At 35.4% G+C, this 24,952-nt stretch overlaps 1 protein-coding gene across 5 annotated transcripts; it reads left to right on the top strand.

The window, feature by feature from the left end:
- Positions 1 to 245: 245 nt before the first annotated feature.
- On the top strand, positions 246 to 24,254 carry Tango5 (Transport and Golgi organization 5). 5 transcript variants are annotated; one of them, XM_069045825.1, is made up of 7 exons: positions 246 to 383; positions 798 to 1,028; positions 1,314 to 1,552; positions 22,689 to 22,834; positions 22,890 to 23,175; positions 23,329 to 23,488; positions 23,539 to 24,254. In XM_069045825.1, exons 2-7 carry the CDS (start codon positions 825 to 827, stop codon positions 23,965 to 23,967), a joined length of 1,464 nt encoding a protein of 487 aa, XP_068901926.1. In that variant the 5' UTR covers positions 246 to 383; positions 798 to 824; the 3' UTR covers positions 23,968 to 24,254. The 5 variants fall into 5 exon arrangements, with proteins under 5 accessions (XP_068901926.1, XP_068901930.1, XP_068901925.1 ...); XM_069045824.1 differs by lacking the exon at positions 246 to 383 and adding an exon at positions 404 to 561; XM_069045829.1 differs by lacking the exons at positions 246 to 383; positions 798 to 1,028 and adding an exon at positions 403 to 561.
- Positions 24,255 to 24,952: the final 698 nt, after the last annotated feature.

Raw genomic sequence — 24,952 nt, 5'->3', positions numbered from 1 at the left:
ATATTGGTTAGGTATTACAATTGTTGACATTTGATAATAGGTAATCATGGGTCACTTGATAAAACTGTACTTAAATCCTTTCCGTTGTTTATTTGCTACTGATAATTTACTTGTTTAATCACGAATCTCTTGACGCGATAACAAATCCATTAGCCGATCTAATCAGTTTCATAATTGGCTTAAGCAAATAACGATAATTTAATTAATTTGAAAATCCAGTTTGCTCTTGGTTCCCCTACTAACGTAAACATACCGCAGTAATTTTATAAATGCCTCGTGCCAAGGCGGTTGTGTGGTTATTATCTATTAATGTAAACATGGGAACGAACCCACCTGGTCCACGTGTCCTTAACGTGTCTCAATTTATTTTCCTGCTATTGTTGGTAAGAAAAAAAAAGGTGAACAACATATGTATCAACCCGCTCTTTGATCTGATTGGAGGCGATTTGACAGTTGCGCCCTCGAATCGGTACGTCAATTAACCGTACCACTTTCATAATCCACTTTTGTATACTTGGTGATGTGTGATTTTAGTTGAATTTTTAAATTTAATTAAGCAAAGTAAGTATCAGAGGTAACGTTCCGTTAAATTTTTAGTTGCTTGGTCGCTTCTCATGACGATTTCTGCCCCACTTAGTTTGAGGTTATGTCGGAAATCTTTGTATTTTTGTAATAGTAATTGCAGCGGACTTTCCACAAATTGGCACCGAGACAACAGATAATTTTAACCAATTGTCACATAGCGAGTATTTATACGAATCCGGGATCAACTCTAACACCCCCCAAATTTTTTGTAGCCCCAAAACTAACCGCATGATATCCGGATGGCAGGGAAAAAAATTCGCTCTCGCACTTCACAAAATTCGATATCCGTCAGTTCTTTGAGTAGCCGCACGGTCAATGTGCCGAATAGTAGTAACCCGACACGTGCGAAGCCCGCTGATGAGCTCCTGTCCATGACGAAGGAGCAGCTCAAAACGGAGTGCAGGAAGCGGGGCCAAAAGACCACTGGCAATAAGACCGAGTTGGTATGGGACATTTTTGCGTGATTTGTAGTTGCTTTGTGTGTTTTTGTTGCTTAGAGGGCGCCTCGAAGCTAATGAGATGGTCAGAGGGTCACTGATAAGGCGAGTGCGATGGCCGAATTTGTTGTGAGCATCGACGATGTTGGTTGCTTTTTACTTTTTTGTTGCTTATTTTAGTGATGTCTTATTTCTGTTTGTTGTCAGCACTTGTGTTTAGTTTTTGAAACAGGACTCCCAAGATGCTGTTGTTGCTTGCGCGCTGCAATCTTTATTCTATATTTGTTGTAGCTTCAAAGACTGGGATATAAGATGACTACAAACACAAAAAGGAAGGAAAATACCACCAACGGAACTGCAGTTGCTCCAGATGAAACCGTCTCTGGGGGCTTCGGCGATCTTAACGAAAAATTACGAAAAGAAAATGAACGCAAAGAAAAGGAGAGTCTTGTCTTGTGGAAAAGACCCTTAACCACAGTAGAGTATTCGACCAGAGAGGTTTTCGTTTTACTAACAACATACGGCAAAAAGTGAGTGTCTTTTTATTAAGTAGAACTGGTGGCTTTAATTATGTCATAAATCATTCACAGTCGGATTAAATTGAAAATAATTGCGAATGTAGGGAACGTTCCATTGTTTTCTATTTTTTATGTACACATATTGGTACACCTAAAGAAGAGAAATTCAGTCAACATAGCGGCACTGTAAATTTTTACCGTTTTGTAAACACACAAACAATTTCTTTTGCCTAGAGCAGTTTCCTATAATTAGGACCTACCATCGTACATTCGGTAAACAATCATAAAATATTAATCAAACTAATAGTGGCCCAGGGTATGGTATAATATCACTTGAAATAATTATAGAAATTATTATAGAGGCCAAGTGAAGTGTAATTAATTTCTCTTCCCTTCTCATATGGTAGATGCGTGAGAGCGAGGAAGATAGAAAAATATTGTATTCTATGATTCCTAGTCACGAATATTATTACGCCGCGTCGGTATAAAATTTGTTGTGGCTGAAACAATTTTATTTTAATTAATACAAGTCTCAAAACTCAGCGTAACAGTTTTTTTAATTTTAACCAAAATTGCAGTAATTTTTTTAATTTCCACTTTCATTATTTTTGTGCTGAGTGATTTTGTGAAAACGTCCAACTTTCATATTTTTGAATGTTGAAATTGTCCCACGCCCAACCATTTAGCACTCGCCGACACTTTGTACACTGCGCTCAATAATGTCAGGGCTTATTTGTTCCGTTTCAGCGCAAATTCTGTGCCGCAAATCTTGTAAATTGTTTGGTCTATTAAAATAAACCTTCGATTTTAATTAAACCCATAGAAAAAAATAACATTTTTGATTTACAATTAAATTAAAAATTGAATTAAATTTTTTTAATAAATTTTCATTTTCTAAAAAAAATTGTTATGTAAGGTACCAATTTTTTACACCATCATTTAGGTAGTTGGACCATCTACAGTTAAATGCAAAATATTTTGGGCATCAGTGTCATTTTTTGACAAACTTTGAAATACCCAATTGTAAATCGATCTTAACCCTTACATTATTTGTTTGACGTTAATTGTGATATTGGAGCGGGGATGTCAGACTCATGATGCTACAAATTGACGTTTAAATTATTTTTGACTTTTTGATGACAATAAGCCTTGATTACACAATGTAAATTACAAAATTCTGACAAAATCGAATAATTTTTTAGTGACATTGACGACCAAAATGTTTTGCATTCGACTGTATAAAAAACAGCAAAAAAATTGGGGTTGTCATTTAAAAAAAAACAATAATGACGTCATTGTGGAAAAATACATGACGTCATAAGTAAAATTTTTATGTCATAAGGTGGCTAATTAAAAAATAAAATTGACCTCTCCGCGCGGTTTGCTTGAAAACATTAAATAACGCAATTATAAATTTTGTTCCTTACTTTATCACCGCACTGTATTGAATTTCAACCAATGAAATGATTTCTAAGCAAGTAAATTTATTGTTTTAGTATTGCTGCATTATTATAGACTTTGTGGTTGTTGCAAATTGTTTTGAAGAGTTTAGATTTTTCCATTTGTCTAATTTTAGTTTAACAATAGCAAAAATAAATAGATACGCAGACAGATAACAAGGTACGAGTAGTTTGACCTTTAAATGTGTTATAAATATTATATTAAATTTTGTTCGTTAGGTGCGGACAAAAATATGTTTTTAACTGAGGTAACTGTTCGACGGAAAATCATAACTTAGGGTCACAACGGATTAATACGTTTTTTCCATATACAGGGTGGACCGTCGTATAGCACATTCTCAATAAACCATATTTCTAATCATCCTAGAAATTTGAATTTTGCGGTCAATAATCTAGATTGAAAGTACATGAATTTTTTATTTTTTCAAACAGACAATCCAAATGGCGTCAGGACGCTAAAAAATGAAAAAATTAAAATTACTTATTTTTTTTTTATCGATTCCCTGGATTGAAAATAGCACAGAGAACTCATTTCTGATATTAAAAATTATGAAGGAGTCATTGATTTCAAATTCATTGGCATAATAATTTTGGTACCAAAATGTGAGTAATTTATGACGACAATCCTCGATGGGCCATAATTCCTGATTGACAATGTTCGCTTACCGCAAACAACCAGCTGTAAATCATAACTGGCGGTACGGTCCTGGATTTGTAAGATCTTGGAGACCCTTGGAAATCAAACTTTACCACCGTTTGATGATTTCCGTCATTTTAAAATACTACCATAAATATACTACCACTTTGTTCGTAGATATTAAATGTCGATTTATTCAGTTATTATCCTGATTTAAATACCAACTTTTAAGATCGTAAGAAAAAAGTCCGAATTGCTTTATTACTTTGATAATAAAACGCTATCAAAGTCAAATTTCACATTTATTTTATTTTATAAAAAATGCTTTGGCCATTTCGTACATCAGAAATTGAAAATTGATGGTCCACCTGCACAGGTGTCCCACGTAAGATTTTCGAGCCTAATATTTCGGTTATTTGCCAACGGATTTTTTATGAAATTCAAAATGCAGATATGTTAGACGGTGAAGATTTACTTAGAAATAATAAAATTACCTCAGATTAAAAAAAAATAATTTTAACACATGTTTCCTTTATTGAAAATTAAACGCAATTATTATTAGATTGTTAAACATTAAAAAATAGGTGTCTACACAAATAATTAACTAAATCACTCGTCTGATTCAACGACAAGATTAGATTTTGTTGTTAAAATTTTAATTGAAATTTTGAAGGCATTTGAGCAGTTACCTTTTGAAACAATTGATGAAATGTGGGCGCGCTTTATTAGAAAAGTAAAATTCAATAGGTTTATTGAAAATTTAATTTAAAAATAGACAACAATGGCAGAAATTGCAATATTGTTGAAAAAGGAAACAAATTTTGCTATAAGTAAATAAATAACAATAAACCACAAATGTCACCTGGATTTGTGCGAACAGGGGTGAGCAAAATTCGGCGATAGTGCGCATTTGTTTCATACGCGTCTACGTCATCTGCAGCCATAGTTTTTTGCTTTTTTTTGCAAACCAAACATCTTTCAAAGACGAGTTTCTCTTTACAGCATTTTTTATTGACGATCAACTGTTTAATATAAATCTTAAGTGATTTAACATTTTAAAAAGGCATGTAAAAATTATGTTTTATTGTGGATTATTGGAATTTTACTCTTCACCGTCTAAATCTAAAATATCTGCATTTTAAATTTTATAAAAATCCATTGGCAAATAACCGAGATATCAGTCTCGAAAGTCTTACGTAGGACACCGGTAGATATTATTAAGAAATTTCAAACAAATTCTTTAATGCGTCACTTTTTTTTTCTGTAGTAGTTATTGGTAATTTTACAGTTAATTAAAATTTGTGTTACGGAAACTTAAAATGTTTATTTGTTTACTACAGTACAGTGTTTACGAGATAAAGAGTTTATACAGTAGTTTATTACCATACATAAAAGCTAATAAAAGCAGGCTTATCAATTTTGTTTATAAAGAAGTTTAAATATACAATGTGTTTCACGTAAGGGTACGAACTTGACGATCTTAAAATGCAACCCAATATTCGATTTCCATGAGTAACTAGGTGTAATAAATGATGTTTTTACATAAAGTAGTTTGGACATTCCTAATTTTTTTAAATTTCCCCTTTTTCACACATTCGTGGAAAAGCTCTCCGCGATTGTGTTAGTTTGGGGTGTCCAAAACCACAATTTATAATTTTAATAAATCTAGTTCCTATTGTGAAATGTATTTTGTGTTGCGTTTAGTCTTCGTCAGGCTCGTACTCTTGGTGAAACACGTTGTATAGATTTTGTTTATCAGTTTGATTGGTATTGCCTTTACTGTACTATATTTATGTGTACAACTGATGCGATTTTGTTACCTAAACGTCACGTGACGAAACCTTCGTCGAAGTGAAGCAACTTTGAGATCAGTGGGTTTGGTCAAACCGTCGTGTGAGCCAGTTTTTGTGTATAAATAAATTGGATTTCATGGAAATTACTAAAAAACAATATGTTTTGATTGAAATTTTTCCACTTTAACTTACAAACGAAGAATTTATGATATATAACAACTAAAGATTATAATTGAACATTGTTGTAAAACTGGGGCTCCTAGATGGTCAGTAGTGAAAAAATGTTAAAATTTAATCGAGTCAATGAACTTGTATAATTTGTGCAAAGTTACGACAAAGGTTAGATAAAAATAAATTTGATTGTCATGGGAAATTCTTATTGGAAACTGTCCAAAGAAATGCGGTGATATCGCACAGAAGATTAGGTTTCAAATAATTTTTAATTGGAGTTTTCTAGTTTCGGATAGAGTGCTTTATTCTTTTTTTTTATTGGAATGGAAAAGAAATTATATTTATTATATTTACTGCAGATCTTTCACATGCAATTATTTATTAAGGATGTTTAAATGTATATGAGAAAAATATGGAAAAAATTCTTACATTTTCAAATCGTGGAGGGTTAAATGTAAATAAATTTGTCATTGTTGCATGTATAGCCTTTGTCAAAACAAAATAACCACCAACACTGCATTCTATCCAGAAAATCAACCGGCAACGTTGTGTACTTAGATTTGATTGGTCTAGCATTTTATTAATATCAAAATTGCCATTATACACTTAGTGTAATTTTGTTTTCACCAACTTAATTCAACAGGTGGTAGTTATTTGGGTTTGGCACGGCCTATAGGTAGTTTGAATAATAAAATTTACCTACATTTTAGCACTATGCAACGTGACATAAATGAAAACAAAAATAAAACACTGACACTAAACTCATTTAATTTTGATTCCCATGGTGATATAACAAATCAATCAATTACATATTGCAATTAACAATAATACAACTTAACTAAAGATATACAGGGTTATTATAAATTATTGTAGTCGAAGAAGGCCATGCTCATGTTATGAAATTTTTGTTGCTGTCACTGTCATTTTTTAGGTGAAAAGTGCGATGATGAGATTTTTATTTATTTTTTTTGTTTTTAATTAACGATTGTGTACAAAATAATGTAATTTTGAACGTTATTGTTAGAAACAGGTACTGTAGCAGGTAGTCCTGCCTACTTTCTTTGTGAGAGGGGTGAAATCACCCACCCTTATTTAAGTCGAGATATAGCGGTAAAAACAAGAGTCTACCACTATCCTTGGTACTTAACACTTGTACATCAACATTTTGTCATACAATAAAGTTTTTAAGTAGTTATACAAAGACGACTATATCATTTGAACGGCTAATATCACCACCCAACAGTGATTAATCGTTCATAATTTTGGTCCTTCGAGCCGGATGATTAAATCCATATCACACGACGGTCGTCTAGTGTAATAACAAGTGTAATACAACAACAATTCAAGAAACAGTTTCGACACCCAGAGGGCAGCAACGATTTCGTCACCTTCAGCAAGGGCAAAAGGGCAGCACGAATAGTCACCGAATTGGGTAGCAGCGAAGCGATCATCACTCAAGACATCAACAAAGGTTAGTGGCTCTCAATCCTTTCAATTTCCCTTCCAAACTGCATTACTACGTACGACTTTTTCTATTGTTCCTAATTTCGCAAATTTTCATCTCGACCACGTAAATCAAATCAATCATTATGCCCGAGACATCCTTATTAGATGAATCAATTGCCAAATTAGAGGCTCTAAAAAGGAAAAGAACCTCATTAAAAGCTAGAATTACGCGTATTCAGAACTTTGTGTCTAATTTTCAATCAAATGATAATGATGTGTCTCCACTAGAAACTAGAAAAACATTCATCGAACAAATATTCAAAGAATATGACGAGGTACAGACTGAAATTGAATCACTCGATCTTTCATCAGAGGCGATTGAGACACAGACTCAGGACCGCGACGAAATTGATTTAAAGTATCTCGATGTATTATCATCAATTCAAACAAAAATTAGACAAACGACGCCTCCACCGCACACTGCGGCCACAGCGAATCCTAACGGTAGTTGTTCCAGCGCTAATTCACATTGCTCTAATCGTGATCAATCAATCAAATTGAATCTGCCAACTTTAAATTTAAAATCTTTCACTGGTTGCTATAAGGAATGGTTGTCATTTCAAAATTCATTTAAATCCATTATTGAAGACGAAAACAACATGCTAAACAACTGTCAACGTTTCCAATATTTGCGATCATGTTTATCTGGTGAAGCTTTGCGAGCAGTCGAGTCATTAACGGTGTCATCAGAAAATTATAATGTAGCGTGGGATATCTTAAAGAAACGGTTCTGCAACAAACGGCTGATCGTTCACGATCACATAATAGCCATCACAAAGGCACCCCAAGTAATTAAAGCCTCGCATTCGTCACTTAGGTGTTTTTTAGATACGTTGAATTCAAATGTTGCCGCGTTAAGACAGCTAGAAGTACCGATTGATACTTGGCACGCTCTTCTAGTCGTAATAATTGTGGACAAATTAGACGACAATCTTGCAAGAGAATGGCAGGCTACATTAACCGACGAGGTTCCAACTTACGGTCAAACGATCGAATTTTTAGAAAAGAAATGTCAGTTGTTGGAATCCTTAAATCTATTGCACCCCAAATCGAACGTCAATCCGAATCACAATAATGCAAAAAACAATATGTCACAAAAACGAAGCACTACATCTTATGTTGCCACAAACAAACTACATTGTACATTTTGTAAAAATGACGATCATACAATCTTTCAGTGCAATGAATTTACAAAATTAAATGTACAGGAAAGAAACGCTCGAGCTCGAAACCTGAAGTTATGTCTTAATTGTCTAAGAACCAATCATTTTGTTAACAACTGTCAGTCCAAATTCAAATGCCGTAAATGCAATCAAAGCCACAATACGCTGCTTCACAAAGAGAGACAAATCACGCAAACCAATGAAACACCAGCACAGGTAGAAAGTTTAAACGCTCATTCTATGAGGTCCCAATCATCAATTATTTTGTTATCAACCGCGATCGTTCTCATAGAAGATCGTAATAATAAGTCACATAAATGTAGAGCTCTCCTGGATGCAGGGTCCATGAACAGTTATATTACGTCATCATTTTCCAAAAAATTACGTCTACAGCAGAAAGCCGTAAATATAACCGTTGGCGGAATTGGTCAAATTTCGACGAACATCAAACAGGCCGTCCAGGTAAACATCAAGTCTCAGTACAATAAGTTTTCGGCGAACTTAAGTTGTTTTGTTCTGGAAAAAATAACCGAAAATCTTCCCCTGGTGACCATAAACATGTCTGCAATAAATATTCCAAAGGAATTACAGCTAGCCGATCCGAAATTCTTAGAAACTGCACCAGTAGACTTACTTATCGGGGCTGATTTGTTTTGGAACCTTTTATGTCAAGACCGCAAGGAAATAACACTGAAGAACCATAACAAACTAATGCTGCAAAATACCCATTTAGGTTTCATTGCGGGTGGGTCACTAAATATGAACAATAACAATAGCTCAAGCACCTGCTCGCTTTCTCTAACGTCGGTAACCGACATTTTAGAGAACCAGGTGCAGAAATTCTTCGAACTAGAACAATGCAGCAACCCTTCCGAACAAAAATGCTTTTCAAATGAAGAGATTATGTGCGAGCAACATTTTATTCAAAATACGTGCAGACAAACAAACGGAAAGTTTCTTGTTAAACTGCCATTAAAAAATGATCCTCCAATTCTCAAGTCAAACCGCGATAGTGCTGTAAAGTTTTTTAACAATCTGGAACGAAACCTAAACAAAAGGCCTACACTAAAATCAGATTATGTGCAATTCATGCGGGATTACATCTCTTTGGGTCACATGGAGGAAGTTCCGGGTTGCGAATTAAATAAACCGAACTGTACATATTTGCCCCATCACGCGGTACTCAAGGATTCTACATCGACCAAGTTAAGAGTTGTTTTTAACGCGTCATTTCGCTCAGCTGATGCATTAAGTCTAAATGACAATCTTATGGCAGGACCTACAATCCAGCCAGAGCTTTTTGCAATTTTGTTGAGATTCAGAACTTTTAAATACGTCGTAAACGGGGACATAGCTAAAATGTACCGTATGATAGAAATACATCCCGATCACAGTGACTATCAACGAATTGTTTGGCGCGAGAACACCGAAGATCCGCTAAAAACGTATAGATTAACCACTCTAACCTACGGTACAAAACCGGCCAGTTTTCTAGCAACAAGATGTCTTAAAGAACTAGCTCTTCAAAACGTAAATCACTACCCGGAAGCCGCTAAAGCAATTCAACAGGATTTTTACGTAGACGATCTTCTGACGGGAGGAGACTCACTTGAAAACCTAATCACTTTACGAGATCAAATAATTCAAATTTTAGCTCATGGTGGTTTCTTATTACGTAAATGGGCCGCCAATCATCCTGCATTAATTCCAGATAGTCACGAGCCTAATCTCAACGTCAGTTTCGATAAGGATGCTTACACTAAAACGTTAGGGCTTTTTTGGAATCCTAATCACGATTCGTTACGCTATCAGGTAAAACAGTGCGACATTCCGAAAAGACTAACAAAACGCGAAATCCTGTCTAAAACTGCCCAGGTATTCGATCCATTGGGTCTTGTGGCGCCAGTAGTAGTAAAAGCAAAAATAATCCTTCAACAATGCTGGAGTTTGAAAATTGGATGGGACGATCTATTACCTGAAACTATTTATTGTGCATGGGTTAAGATCTTGCAAGAACTCGCTCACTTAAACGAAATTGAAATTCCAGAACGGCGAACTGTCACTCTGACCAATATTCATTCTCGCGAAAGACAACTACCGCTTCTTACAAAATTTTCAAATTACAAAAAAACTGAACGCGTAATGTCATGGGTATTACGGTTCATCAACAATTGTAGGAAGCCAAACCAAAGGCAAATCTCTAGTTCTTTAACATGTGAAGAATTAAAAGATTCCATGAAGGCCATCATGCGTTTAATTCAAGAAGTTGCATTCAACGATGAATTAGCTTGCCTTAAACAAAACAAACCGATTAACAAGAAATCACGTTTACTGTGCTTAAATATTTTTCTCGACAAGAATGATAATTTAATTCGCGCGGGAGGTAGGTTGCAAAACTCATCCTTAACTTACGATGTCAAACATCCCATCGTGCTACCAAACGATCACCATTTGATTAAGGCATTAGTCAAACACGTGCACATTGAGCAACTGCACGCTGGTGTTCAGGGAACTTTAGCCGCGTTACGTCAAAATTTTTGGATAATTTCTCCACGCAGTGTGGTACGCAAGATTTTGCACCAGTGTTTGCAATGTTTTAAAGTCAAACCAAGCGTTATGTATCCTATTATGGGTAATTTGCCCAAATCCCGTGTCGAACCAACCAGACCATTTTCAATCAGTGGCGTAGATTATGCCGGGCCTATTTACATCAAGGAATGTCGTGGTCGCAGTAAGCGTACTGTGAAGGCATATATTTGCGTCTTTGTCTGTTTTTCAACTAAAGCCGTGCATTTAGAACTAGTTGGTGACTTAACGACTCAAACCTTTTTGAATGCGCTAAAACGCTTCATATCAAGACGTGGTCATGTGTACCATCTTTATTCGGACAATGCTACAAATTTCGTTGGCGCCAATAGAGAATTACTGGAACTAAGAACATTTCTAAAGTCAGCTTCATTTAGTCAAATTACAGAAAATCTGGCTAATAAGGGTATCTCGTGGCATTTCATTCCCCCCAGATCCCCGCACATGGGCGGTATTTGGGAAATAAACGTAAAATCCATTAAAGGTCATTTAAAGAGAACAATTGGAGAAGTCGTGCTTTCCTACGAAGAATTGTATACCCTGTTAACAAGAATTGAAGCAGTCCTAAACTCCAGACCTTTGTGTCCCTTGAGTAACGATCCTAATGACCTTAATCCCATAACCCCTGGTCACTTCCTCATCGGAGAGCCATTAACTTCTATAAGCGAAAGAGATCTTACGACGACGAGGATCAACCGATTGACGCAATGGCAAAGAGTGGAACAGATGAGGCAGCACTTTTGGCACCGCTGGCAAAGGGAGTACCTTGTTCAAAACATCAATCGTTCCAAGCAGCTCCGTGGTTCCGGTTCCAGACCGTCCACCCCCGCCTTGGAAGTTGGTTCCATGGTGATTCTAGTTGAGGACAACACGCCGCCACTACAATGGAAATTGGGACGCATCGTAGAACTTCATCCCGGAAGTGACGGTGTTGTGCGCGTAGTGTCCGTAAAGACTGTCAAAGGCATCTTCAAAAGAGCCACGCGAAAGGTGTGCGTTCTGCCAGCGAATGAATAGACTATGTTTGTATCGTGTAAATATTTGTTATAATTATGCATTAACCCTTTTTTTACAATTGACTTCAATGTTTGTATTTTTTAATGTTTTTTGTCATGTTTATTATGTAACAATCCTTTTTCTAATAACCATGTTCGATCTTCGCTAATTCCAATATTTTTGAAGTCCGTGCCTTCAAGGGGGGCGGTATATGTACAAAATAATGTAATTTTGAACGTTATTGTTAGAAACAGGTACTGTAGCAGGTAGTCCTGCCTACTTTCTTTGTGAGAGGGGTGAAATCACCCACCCTTATTTAAGTCGAGATATAGCGGTAAAAACAAGAGTCTACCACTATCCTTGGTACTTAACACTTGTACATCAACATTTTGTCATACAATAAAGTTTTTAAGTAGTTATACAAAGACGACTATATCATTTGAACGGCTAATATCACCACCCAACAGTGATTAATCGTTCAGATTGAATCCAAAAATATTTAGTTGTTTTGCATCCAATTTAACTTCTGTGTGTGAACGGTGTGTACTCACTTATTCATATTATCTTGATGTTTTTTATATGGAGCGGCAACCATAAATTTTACATTTAGTTTTTACGCCTACTTGGACTACAATAATTTATAATAACCCTCTACATCAGTACCTTGCAATAGAATTTTTTTAACATTTTTCTCACGTTTACGGTAATCTCTTCTACACCGTAGTGCACCGTTAGTGCGCCGTTTTTGGGACACCTGTACATATCTCAATATTACTGTTACGAAGTTTCACTTCAGTTGCAACTGTTGTTTTCAAGTAAACAGAAATCAATGAATGTGACGATAATTCTTATTAGATATAGATTCGTAATAAACCGGAATAAAGCCACGAAAACCGCTGACGAGAAACTGTTTACTCCTTGTTCATAATTTTATTTTCGAATGTTCCAAAAATTGCTAGTGCCAATGTTTTGTTTAATACTTTTTATTTGAAAATACAGGGTGTATCTGAAATACGTCTGTTAATTTTTTTTTAACACGTAGCAGAGAGCTTGTTAAATGAAAGGTTTTTTTCAATTAGAATTTTTTTACGAAAAAGCGTTACAAATTGATTTAAAATTGGAAAAAAAATAGCCATCAACATGTATACCCTCCTGTGGGTAAAGGCGAAAATGTTCTGTTGTAGCCTTGTCAAAAAAGTTACATTGTTACAGAAAAAATGAAATCATTAAAATTCTCATGGTTACAAAGAAATAGAGACTAGTTAAACACACAAAACGACTCGTTTGATAAAAATTTGACGCAAAAAATCTTGGAAAACGTTTACGAATTTTGCAAAATTTGATAGAAAAAAGTTTCATAAATTAACGAGTTCGTCCACTGGTTAAAATTAGCACAAGTATTTCAGATACACGCTGTACATATATGTTATTAAAAATAAATGATTAGTTTAATTGGTGAGGCATAAAACAAACAGAAATACATACTACATACGAGTATTAACACTCTTAGAGTAGAGTAGAAATGTACTGGAAACCCGTACAAGAAAATCATTGATGTAATAGTTTGTATTCTTTACTCCATCTTGATATCAATTATTTTCAGCATGATGTAGACTCCTTATATTGAATTCTCGCCTCGTTTGATCAAAAATCCTTAACGATTGTTCCTTTATTGAATGCAATACAATGAAACCCCTATCTTACGAACACAGAAGGGAACAAACACGTTGTCTACAATAGGGGGGGAGCTTTCAGTATAGTCCTACAGAAACTCTAGTGGAATTTGGCTTTGGTTGTAAATTTAACAACAACAACCGAAGAATAAGATTTTATTATCAAGTAATAATCGTTGTCATAAATACAACTACCACTACCTGTAACATCCCTGCCTGAAGGTAACATTGCGAACCCCAAACTGACAACCCTCATTACCATTTATCAGTAGGATTATTGCTGCAGCATAATAGTAGTTTATTTGACGAGTTTGTGTGTAAATTGGGCCTTTTTTGGCACGCGTGGGCCATTTTAAAACGCGAGTGAAACGAGCGTTTTAAAGGCCCACCAGTGCCAAAAAAGGCCCAATTTACACACGAACGAGTTGAATACAACGTTTTTTTGTTCGACGAGCCCCTTAAAGACTCCTAATCGCTTAAAACCTTTAAAATTAGCTTGACGTTTCGTTTTGACAAGTTGTGACATTTCTCAAAATCCGTTCACATAGGAGAAAATTCTCAAATTCTGACAGTGTCGAACAAAAAAATTCTATTTTTCAAGTGACAAACATGAATTTACAACCAAAGCCGAATTCCACTAGAGTTTCTGTAGGACTATAACTGTAATCGAGTTTTTATTTCTTATGACAGATCCGTGAAAACGATTGTTTTTCACGGAATTAACAAATTAGCTCTCATCACTGCCAAACATTGTTTTGCCGTTTTACATTTCAACTTTGAAAGTTTTTAAATTTTAATTCTTTGCACCTTTCTTTGTTTTTTTTTCTGGTGTGCAGGAGGCACACCAGTACACTTTGCTGGCAGCACAGCTGACTCATTGTCAACAACATAAAATGGCGAACCCGATATTTTTGATTAGCACGCTTTTAAATGCTCCGTTAAATAAATTTACCTTCAACAAAGAACTGAGCACAAGTGAAGATGCGGTCAAGTGTATGGTTTCGAACTAGACTTAATCGATAAACCTGTGACCATATGGAAATAGAAAATGTTCGACTTTTCAAAAAGAAACGCCAGAGAAGATACCATTTGTCACATTCCCTCACATAATGTGCAGTCACTAAATGACTGAAAAAATCTTCCAGAGCCTCGATGTAAGGGTGATTTTCATTTCAAGTCATCGCTTCCCAAGTCTTTTCGGCAACCCGAAAGATAAAGTGGGGGAAAAGAAAAAATTGAGTATATATTTATAAAATCAAGTGCAAAGATTGTGAGGAAAAATACAGAGTTATTCATGAAGTGTGGTAAATATTTAAACCAGCAATAGGGCCCTGAAAAAAAATATACTGTGAAAACGAAAAAATATGCAACCTTAAGCATCATTTGGTAATGACTGGAGAAGTTGCGTTAATGAATAAATAAATGGAACACAAAAAAAAGAACAAAAAGTTTCGCTTGTAAACTAGTACTTACGTAGCGTTTCGGATATGAAGCGAATATCTTCAAAGAAAAAACAAAATCGCGTTTATAAAAATTGTTCAAATTAGGGCGCTTCGTTATCGATACAGTCTATGTTTCGACGATTTAGGGAATTCGCACTCAGTTAAAAACTCCAAGGATTTGACAAATTGTTCTTACGACATTTTCGATGCGTACATGAAGTTCGTCCATGATATTTACAGAACTTGAATACACAAATTGTTTCATGTAGCTTCACACCAGAAAATCGCGGGGGTTTAAGCTCTGGGAATAAGGAGGCCATAAAATAGACAATTTCTCCCGATTCATCTTTCAGGAAAAGAAATCAGGTGGTCAGTCGTTGAAGTGAAATAATATTAGGAGCAAGTTTTTTCTTTTTTTTTTAATTTGCTCGTCGAACAACGGAACAACATGCCGATTAAACTACCATTATTTTATTGACAATTACACACCCTTAACCTGCACCACTAATAGCACACTGACACAATAAGGTAAATAAAATAATTCAAGGCTAACAAAACGAATGAACTGGATATGACGAAAAACACTTTTTTAAACTCACTACCTTCAAAATGACATTTCGCGAACGCATACTAGTGCGTGAAGTCGACGTTAGCGCACTAGTGCGAATGCTTCACAAAGGGTATACGACAAATCAGACATAATGTTCGTTTCCAAAAATATTGTACGAACTTCGATGCGAGAAGACGTATTCGGCACATTCGCGCAAATAAAGCACTCGCTCCTTCGTCGCTCGTACCTCCAATAATGCCCTGATGCGCGAAAAAGGTCTTCTCGCACTCATTTCGTAAGTAACTATTTTCCACTGCTGATAACAGCCAATTCATTAGATTCCTTTATTTTATTCGTGCACTTCTCAAATAATTTTTGCAACACATTTCTCTAACATAGTAGGACAAAATGATTTAGTTTGTATTTTGTTTGTTTATAATTAGGACCTATCGTAGGTTTAAGTCTATTCCACACTTGGTGTATCAATCTGTATATTAGGCAAACCAAGAGATCAATTTTGACTAGAGGCTGTTGTAACTAAACTTGAATTTTGTTAGCGTCACTCGTTGTGGATAACAGATTGTATAGCCGAGCGCCTGGAAACTGGAGTTTTACGTATGAAAATATTATAGATGCCCGCTTGCCAGTCTCGACTGTTTCGACCGGATGATGAGCCCTGTGGGGCTCCATCTTTAGAATTATATTACGTCACAGTTTACTAATATCGTCGCCGATTCTGTGGCATCAGTGCAGTTTCTACCCTCAGAATCCATAGTAATGATGTAAATTAATGAGAATGATTGTCACGTATTTAGCAACAACTTTTACGACTTCCTAAAAGAAATAGTTATTTAAACATTAAGGGAGGTAACTAATATTTACCTGTCGAGGACAAGTTTGCCCCCGAGCGATAGCGAGGGGTAGCAATAGAGTCCGAGACTGGTTAAATTAGTTACCTCCCGAATTGTTTATAATATTTTTTCCACTCTCAAAGTTATTTTAAACTGCATACTTTCTTTTTGATGAATTTATTTTAAATATTTGAATAAAATATTAGTATGTCTGTTGCCGGTTGCTACGACTTTCATCACACAAAACGTCAATATTAAAAGCGTCGTGTCAAAAGTTTGTAAAATGAATTTGAACAAAATTAAAAGAGAAATGGAAGTTGCTGAGGCTGCAAACGCTTCATGTTCCTTCCCCCTGCCACAGAAATCGAATAAACGTTACCATAAGGCATATTAGTGTTTTGTTTGGTTTAATTTTTGTCACTTATTTCCCCGAGGGAGGTAAGTGGTTACTTACATCCCGTCGTTAATAGTAACCAACGGTAGGTCAAAAAAGTTGTACCTACATCCACCAAATCAATGTCATAACAACGTACTTACCATGTAGAGAGTGGAAAAAATTACTTATCAGACAACTTCGATCTCATTGCGAGCAAGTACTCTTAATGGCTTCACCCTCACATAAAAAAGCTTCAGATGCGTTTTCTTAACAACCAATACAAAGCAGCTCATTTCTGTTTTAGTTCAGTGTTCCCTAAGGAAATGGAAGTATGATGATAGGGTCGAAAAATCGTGTCATTGATAAGATCAAGTTCTGATTGTCTCGAAACGTAAAGAGAAGCGGTTTTCCTCATCGCGTCTGTGCGTACATCTGTCTATGAAATTCTTTCGTTCACGATAACTTCCGCGAAAATGCGAATTCAGCAAATTGCCTCAATAAGGGCTCCAGGTCTATTGATTTTGTTGCCGATGGAACAAGTGATTTGGAATTTTACGCAATTTTGTGCAATTTCGTTCGTTCTCGATTACTTCTGCAAAAATGCCTACTGATTGGAATGTTTCTTTATGTAAACAATTTGCTTTAATAAGGACTCAAGGTCTATTAATTTTGATACAAATCGGAACCGTCGTTTTGTTAGATCTAGTTAAAAATGTGGTGTCATCGATTTTCTTTAATTCCTTTGCATTGTGGCTTATGAAATTTGTGATGCACTTACGTAGTATGATTCGTTTAAAGCGGTTTGGTGAGCCCTGCTTTGTAGCAAATGTTTTATGTAAGCTATGACTTTTCGACGAAGCTCTAAATATACTGATAAATTCCTAGCAATTTTAGATAATTTAACATTGAAAATGCAGCATTAACACTTTAGTGAATCTTATACATATTGTGATATTATCTTACCTGTATACCTACATTTATGTCACACAATCTGATGTGACATAAATGTAGGTATACTGGTGAGACAATTATTATTCAGGGTGATTTACGAGGAATAATGAGCCCGACGGAATAGAAAATGCAACCAGCAATTCATCAGGAGAAAAACCCGGACATTTACCGCTTCGATGTCCGGCTTTTTGTTGCAATGTATTGTGGGTTGCATTTTCTATTCCGTCGGGCTCATTATTCCTCGTAAATCACCCTGTTTTAAATAATTTAAATTGTTTCCATTAAAATAAGCACCTACATTTTTTACTTATTGCAAATTTATAGTTATTTAATAAACTAGTTTGTTAATGAAGGCGATTAATAATCGAAACTGTTTCAAGCACGAACGAGTGTAGCGAGTGAGTGGCTTTAATAGTTGAGATTATTAATCGCCCATTAACAAAAGAGTTGATTACAAAATTTTTTCGTTGACCGCAAACTTTTTTTTTGGTGACAAATTTTGAAATTAAAGCCAAATCAAAACCAATTTCATCTTTTTCCATAAAGATGAGACCTTATAAATACCTTCAATTTTTTTTTTGTCCTCAGGGTAGGCCATTTTTAAATTTTTCTATTCACTTTTCCACAAAGAGTGTCAGAAGACGTCAACTCCATTCACATTCGATTTCACGTAAAAATCACGGTTGCAACGGAAACTTAGTTACCTTTGAAAAATATGACATTCCAATTATAACCAAAAATGTCGGTTTTTGAAAAAGTGCATTTGTAGTGCAGTTATGGAGCTATAAATTATAGAAAACCCTGCTGCACTACCTGCTGCAGTGTTGGTAAGTGCAAACAATGCATGTTCGAGGTTGTTTATACATCAAAATTTCATCAAAACGTCAAAGTCGCAAAAATCGTTGATTAATGAAAAATAGTGTATTAATGAGGTCCATTAATACACTATAATTTAGACAAAAGAATTCATTAATATTGAAATTAACAAGCGGTCAACGGAAAAAAAAATATATTCAGTATGTCATAACGTACAGACATGCAACAGAACATCGTATAGTTCGGGCAAAATAAATGTGAATCCTGACTTTATTAAGTCAAATTATTTATCATGTTCAAATAAAAATATAAAGATAACAATATTAATAAAGATTTTACCATTTATAATTTCAGCAACAGGAATAGTACCGCAATCTCTTTTTAAAAATTTAAAAATTTTGGACTTAGAGAACACATTGGTGGTTGAAATTCAAAAAGGTATATTATTATACTCATGTCACATCGTGAGGAAATTCCTTAACATTGACACAGAACATAAAACACAAAAAAGTCAAAATGTGGAGGCGAGACGCCGGTAATTATGTTGATAAGCACTGCACTATTACTTGATTGTATTATCCGTAATAGTGTATGTACTCCGGCAAAATTGCCGTGCCGCCGGGTGGAGGTGGGATAGTAGTAAGATTTATGATGGGGAACAAATGGTTATCTACCACCAAAGTTGCAGATAGAAAATTTCGAAAACTCGCTGTATTTATACAGGGTATTTCACGAGTGATAATGAGCCCGGCGGAATAGAAAATGCAACCCACAATACATCAGGAGGAAAAGCCGGATATTTATCGCCCCCATGTCCAGGTTTACGTTCCAATGTATTGTGGGTTGCATTTTCTATTCCGCCGGGCTCTTTATCACTCGTGAAATACCCTGTATTTACCTATAAGTACCTGCTCCTTTTCGAGAACAACCTACCATAAAGCTTTATTATCGTTATCATGTTGTTTTGACTTAATAAAGTCAGGATTCACACTTGTTTTGTCCGGACTATAATTTAACATCGACGCTGTGATGTTACGATGTTACGCAGTTACGGAGTGCCGTCCATTTTTTTCAAGAAATGAAACGTTTTTTTTAATACTCAAAAAACTTTAATTATTTAGACCGGTCAGTACAAATCAGTAAAATTTTAGGTAGTAAAATTAGTTTTGGGTTGGTTTAAACACTTGAAATTGAGATAATTAATGTATGGGTATTTTACAGTACGGAAACTAGTTTTCAAGCACTCGGCTTCCCCTCGTGCGAGTGCTGTAAAATACCTTAATACCCACCATTTACCGTAATACATTTGTATTAGACTTTTTCGGTTGACCAAATGTTTTATTTTGCACTTTTGCAGATTTTAATGAAACAACAAATGTCAAACTTTTTGACATACACAGCTGAAAATTTTGAAAGTGTAATTAATTCCGCAGAGGAAATTGTAAACATACTAGATGTAGATCCAGTTTTTCCAAAAATTCGAAAGAAGAAGAAGAAAATAAAGTTTGATTATGAGGCGAATGATGAACAAATAAATAACCCAAAAGATAATTAAAAAAAAAATTTAAATGCCGAAAGGCGGCTCATAAGCAGCCAATATTTTCTTGCACGTAATGCCTATGAAGGCTTTGTCGATGCAAACTTTTACACTATAGAAACGTTCAAACATGCTGACTGAGCAGACTGTTTCATCATAACAAACTATGCGGTAGTCAAGAATCAAACTTATTTCTTTGCTCTTCGCTTCCTTTACCTATTTTTCCAAAAACATATCATCTTTGGTAAGTGGTATTTGAAAATTAATTACTTGCGGATCGCATCGCAGGCCGAAAAATGCGCTGGATCCAGCTGGATTGCTGGATGAGGGATCCAGCAATTGCAATCCCTAGTTGCATGTCTGTACGCACTTTATTAAATGATTTTGAGGCCGGCTCGCTATAAAGGCCCCTAAATTTCAGCTCGTTTCGCTTTCCCGTATGATCCTCAACTCTAACTCCCTTGTTCTAATGTTAATGCGTCCGATATCTTCCTATTCCCTTTGTGCAATCCCCCTACATGTTTTTAATCGGATTTATATCCAGGGATTTAGGAGGCCATTGTATTAGTCGATATCTAGGATTTTCATGGACATGAACAGACCCTAATGGGATCTGTCTCTCAATATTTAGTGCCTACGACCGTACAAGGGTTTTCTGACAAATTCTACTAAAACTTTTCTTGTTAAAAATTGCTCTTGTTTTTGTTCGTTCTTCGGTGATGGGAATTTGGAGGTCTTTCACTCTACGTGAATTTCATTCATCCAGATCGCTGCTAAATCTGAATTTCAACAAATGCAGACAAATCACAGCCAATATTCATGCACTAATGCCATTATCGATGTCGATAATAATTCGCAGGAAAATGTATATCAACTAATGGGCATTTTGTCGACAATTATCTCGAATGCGCAAGTGCAACTTGACATGCACTCGGAGTGTTACTGCTCACATTTTTTATTGTTTTTTTTTTTTGTGAAAACCGGAATTTCTTAAGCAAAATATGTATTTACCTAATACTATCAATAAAAAAAGAGATAAGAGGCGAAATAAAATCTCCGTAGATCCCAGGTGTACGTTAACTTTATAGATTAAAAAATATTTGAATTTTTTGTGAGAAGTAGGAACATTTTGAAATTGCTTTGTTTTATTTTTTCAATATTGATTGATTGATTTAAAAAAGATTAAAAAAGAAAACAAATCAGAACAGGTATTGCAAATTATTATTGGTCATGTCCTAGCAAAATCCTATGCAAAAAAAAAAGACGTTCAATGCATGGGCGTAGACAGTTTGTGGTCTCAAACGCCGCTTTATAATAAACCATATCTCATGAATTTAATTTTTATTTTTTTATTATCTGATAATGGAGAAAAATTATAAAAAAATAAACAAGAACAGCATGTTACATTCGTAACAATAGGTAATTTAGCAGGTTTATTTTCAAACGCTACGCCACTGGTAAGCAAATTTTTCATTGAAACGTGAAAAAACGTCAATTTTTAAGAAACTGTGTGTTCTCTTAAACCAATAAAACGACTGTGTATAGCAAGTATGGATATGTGTAGGATTAAGCTGAAACAGACGTTTCGATCAAACAAAAGGTACTAGGTACTAGCACCCTTGATTTATTTTCTTGTTGATCAACAACTAAGAAAGAATTAAGAGACGGCTATGGAAAACAAAATCTCTGAAGACTTAGGTATGTCGTAACTTAATAGACTGTCAATCAATCAATTTTGGGATTTACCTGAATTTTGTTTTTAAAACTATATTCGCTCGGAAACAAAACATTCATAACAGAATCATATTTTTGAAATGGGAACGATGAATATGGTAACTAGAGGCCCGATTTCAAGTCATGGTGGCAAATAGCTGGTGCAGCGCAAATGTGTAGCTATCTTTGTCCTACAAATTAATTACCAATATGCGTCATCTTTCTCTCTTACGCCGTTACCATGACAACAAGTGCGACAGTCGCAAGTCAACTTAAAATCGGCCTCTAGTACGTTTACTACCGTGTGAGCAACAAGTACTGATTGAGTTGGCAATAAATTCTGGTGATTTTTGGTGACTTTTATGTCATGCTCCAACGAGAAAACCATTTTATTAATAAAAGATTACAAAAACCAAGACGTTTAAATTTGAAATGTATACCAGGTGTCAATATTGTCAATAAAACAAACCGAAATAGGTACAATTCAGTCTTGAAAATTTTATGTAAAATTTTTTTTTGCCAACTGTAACAGTTATTGTTGCTCACCCTGTATAAACAGCATTGTTTGTTGAGTTCCAACAAGGAGCTCTATTTATCATTGCTGTTAGAATGATTAAAGCTACGCCATACGTTTTCAGAAGTTTTGTTTTGTGTAGCCGCTCCGTGTCTCTTTTTTTTGTTGATCATACTTTGTCCAATTTAAAAAAATAAAATTTTTGAATCAACAGTCTTGTAAAGATAATATTTAAAATACTCATCTCCGTTTTTAAAACGAATAGTGTTTTTTCGATTTTTATCAATAGTAACTGTTCATGCACTTTCATAGTATTAGTTAAATCCTTATAATAGAATTAATTAAATGTTGTTTGAATAATTTTTCACCTACGTAGTAATCTTACATGTTAATAAAATCAATTGTTTTTTCAGAGTCCTAGAACATAAGAAAATCGTCTTATTAATGTCGATCTCACTACTATCGTCGTATTTGTTGATCAACACAGCCGGCCCCCACCAGAGCTTTATCCAAGTTGCGTACAAGAAACTGTTATGGTGTTCTTATTGGATAGGATTAGGTAGAACGATTCCTTCAGTTTCAGCTCGCTAAACTTGACACTTGAAATATTGCAGGCATATTGTCATCGGTAGGCCTGGGAACCGGGCTTCACACGTTTCTCCTGTACTTAGGCCCCCACATAGCCGCCGTAACTCTAGCCGCCTACGAATGCGAATCGTTAAATTTTCCAGAACCGCCCTACCCCGACGAGATAATATGTCCGGACGAGCGGAACCCGTTGGCTGTGTCTATTTTAAGTATAATGTCGAAGGTTCGATTGGAGGCCATGTGTTGGGGAGCGGGGACCGCGCTCGGAGAGTTGCCCCCCTACTTCATGGCGAGGGCGGCGAGACTTTCAGGGTGAGTCACATGAAGCAACTCGGAAGTGACGAGACAACGCCAATTTGGCGTTGTTCAGAGTTGTTTTGCAATTCTAGGATCGGTCGAAGCACGTTGAAGTTGATCTGTAGATTTAAGTTGCTCAGAGTTGTCCTATCAGCGCGGTTCTTTCAGGATCGACCCGGACGACGAAGACGACGATCTCAAAGAATTCGAGGAGCTGAAGAGGAAGCAGAGCAACAAGACGGAGCTCACTCTCATCGAAAAGGGGAAATTGTTCGTGGAGGAGTTGGTGCAGAGGGTCGGATTCTTAGGAATCTTGGCGTGCGCTAGCGTTAGTATTGAGCGTTTTGGGAGGTTTTGTTTAACTGAAGTTTTCGATAGATTCCGAATCCGCTGTTCGACCTGGCCGGGATAACTTGCGGTCATTTCTTGGTGCCATTTTGGACATTTTTCGGGGCCACTCTGATCGGGAAGGCCATCATAAAGATGCACATACAGAAGTTGTTCGTTATAATCGCATTCAACGAAACTCTGATAGTGACAGCGCTGCAGTGGTTGAAGTATATTCCAGTTGTCGGTGATAAGCTACAAGTACCTTTCAAAGCATTCTTGGACGGACAAAAATCGAAATTGCATAAAAGCAGCGGGGGGCAAGGGAAAGTCGAGAGTGGGAACATATTGGGTTCGATTTTTGAAAAGTTTGTGGTCGCCATGATTTTGTATTTTATCGTGTCGATAGTTAATTCGTTTGCTCAGAGTTACTACAAGAGGATACACAAGAAGAAAAGTACTAAAGTTGCCAAGGATTAGGTGACGTGGGTATTTATACATACATTTTTGGTGTTTAGTTCAATTTTTTCCACAACTATTTATGTTTTTTTTTTGTTGTTTTTTTCTTTTTATTTGGAGGGTTACTTTTGTTGAAGCCATTCCAATTTGTATACAATGTAAGTATTTATATTGTAAGTATTTACTTTCCAATTCATTATTGTGTATAATATTGTTCACTTTTAGTCAATTTTAGTGTGGTTGACGTGATTTATGCCTTTCATGTGTGATTTGATTTTGTTTTCATAAAAAATAAATGTTCAAGATGACCATTGGTTTTTCTCCATTGTCCTTCCTCACTGTACTAAAGCAAATTCAGAAATTGCAATAATAACAAATCAAAATGAAACAAGCAAATAACCATTAGTAATTAAAAATGAATATAATAGTTATTTATGTTACAAGTGTTGAAAACGATCCATTGCTTTACGAACGGTAATATGGCGCGAGACGCAGTCGAGCGCTGTATGTGAGTGAGTAAAGCAATGGAGTTTTCACAAGAGTACCATACAATATTTTTTGTGCTGCCTTTTGTAATAAAACATATTTTGGATCATTAACATAATAAATATTATTTAAACAAAATTATGTTGGTATTCAATTTAGCACTAAATATGTCAAATGTCAATCTGTCAGTGCTCGAATTTCAAATTCAAACGCAACTTTATAGCTTGCAAGGTCACCAACCGAAATTTTTATAAATAAACCCCCCAAACCTAAAATTAATACATTTTAGCATTTTTTAAATATTTACGAAACACCTTTTGTTTTATAACATTAGAGACATAATTGTCTTTCAGTAATACTTGATTTGTCACAATTAGTTTATTTTTTCTTGCCTTAGATTTCTTGTTTGTCGATTGCTCATTGCAGCACTAGAATTTTCTCATTTCCATTGCCGCACGCTAATCATCCACTTAAAATGCCAATTGCAACTACGGCAGCACAAAAAGAGAAATTACGTACG

This window comes from Tenebrio molitor, chromosome 4 (assembly GCF_963966145.1).
Source record: "Tenebrio molitor chromosome 4, icTenMoli1.1, whole genome shotgun sequence".
Classification (NCBI taxonomy): Eukaryota; Metazoa; Arthropoda; class Insecta; order Coleoptera; family Tenebrionidae; genus Tenebrio; species Tenebrio molitor.
The sequence above is the reverse complement of the archived record's forward strand: the minus strand, read 5'-3'. Positions and strand labels throughout refer to the sequence as shown.

Coding starts and splice junctions, on each gene's coding strand:
- Tango5 (XM_069045825.1), top strand. CDS start 825: ATGGCAGGGAAAAAAATTCGCTCTCGCACTTCACAAAATTCGATATCC. Junction 1,029..1,313: donor CTGGCAATAAGACCGAGTTG/GTATGGGACATT, acceptor TATTTGTTGTAG/CTTCAAAGACTGGGATATAA. Junction 23,489..23,538: donor GAATCTTGGCGTGCGCTAGC/GTTAGTATTGAG, acceptor AGTTTTCGATAG/ATTCCGAATCCGCTGTTCGA.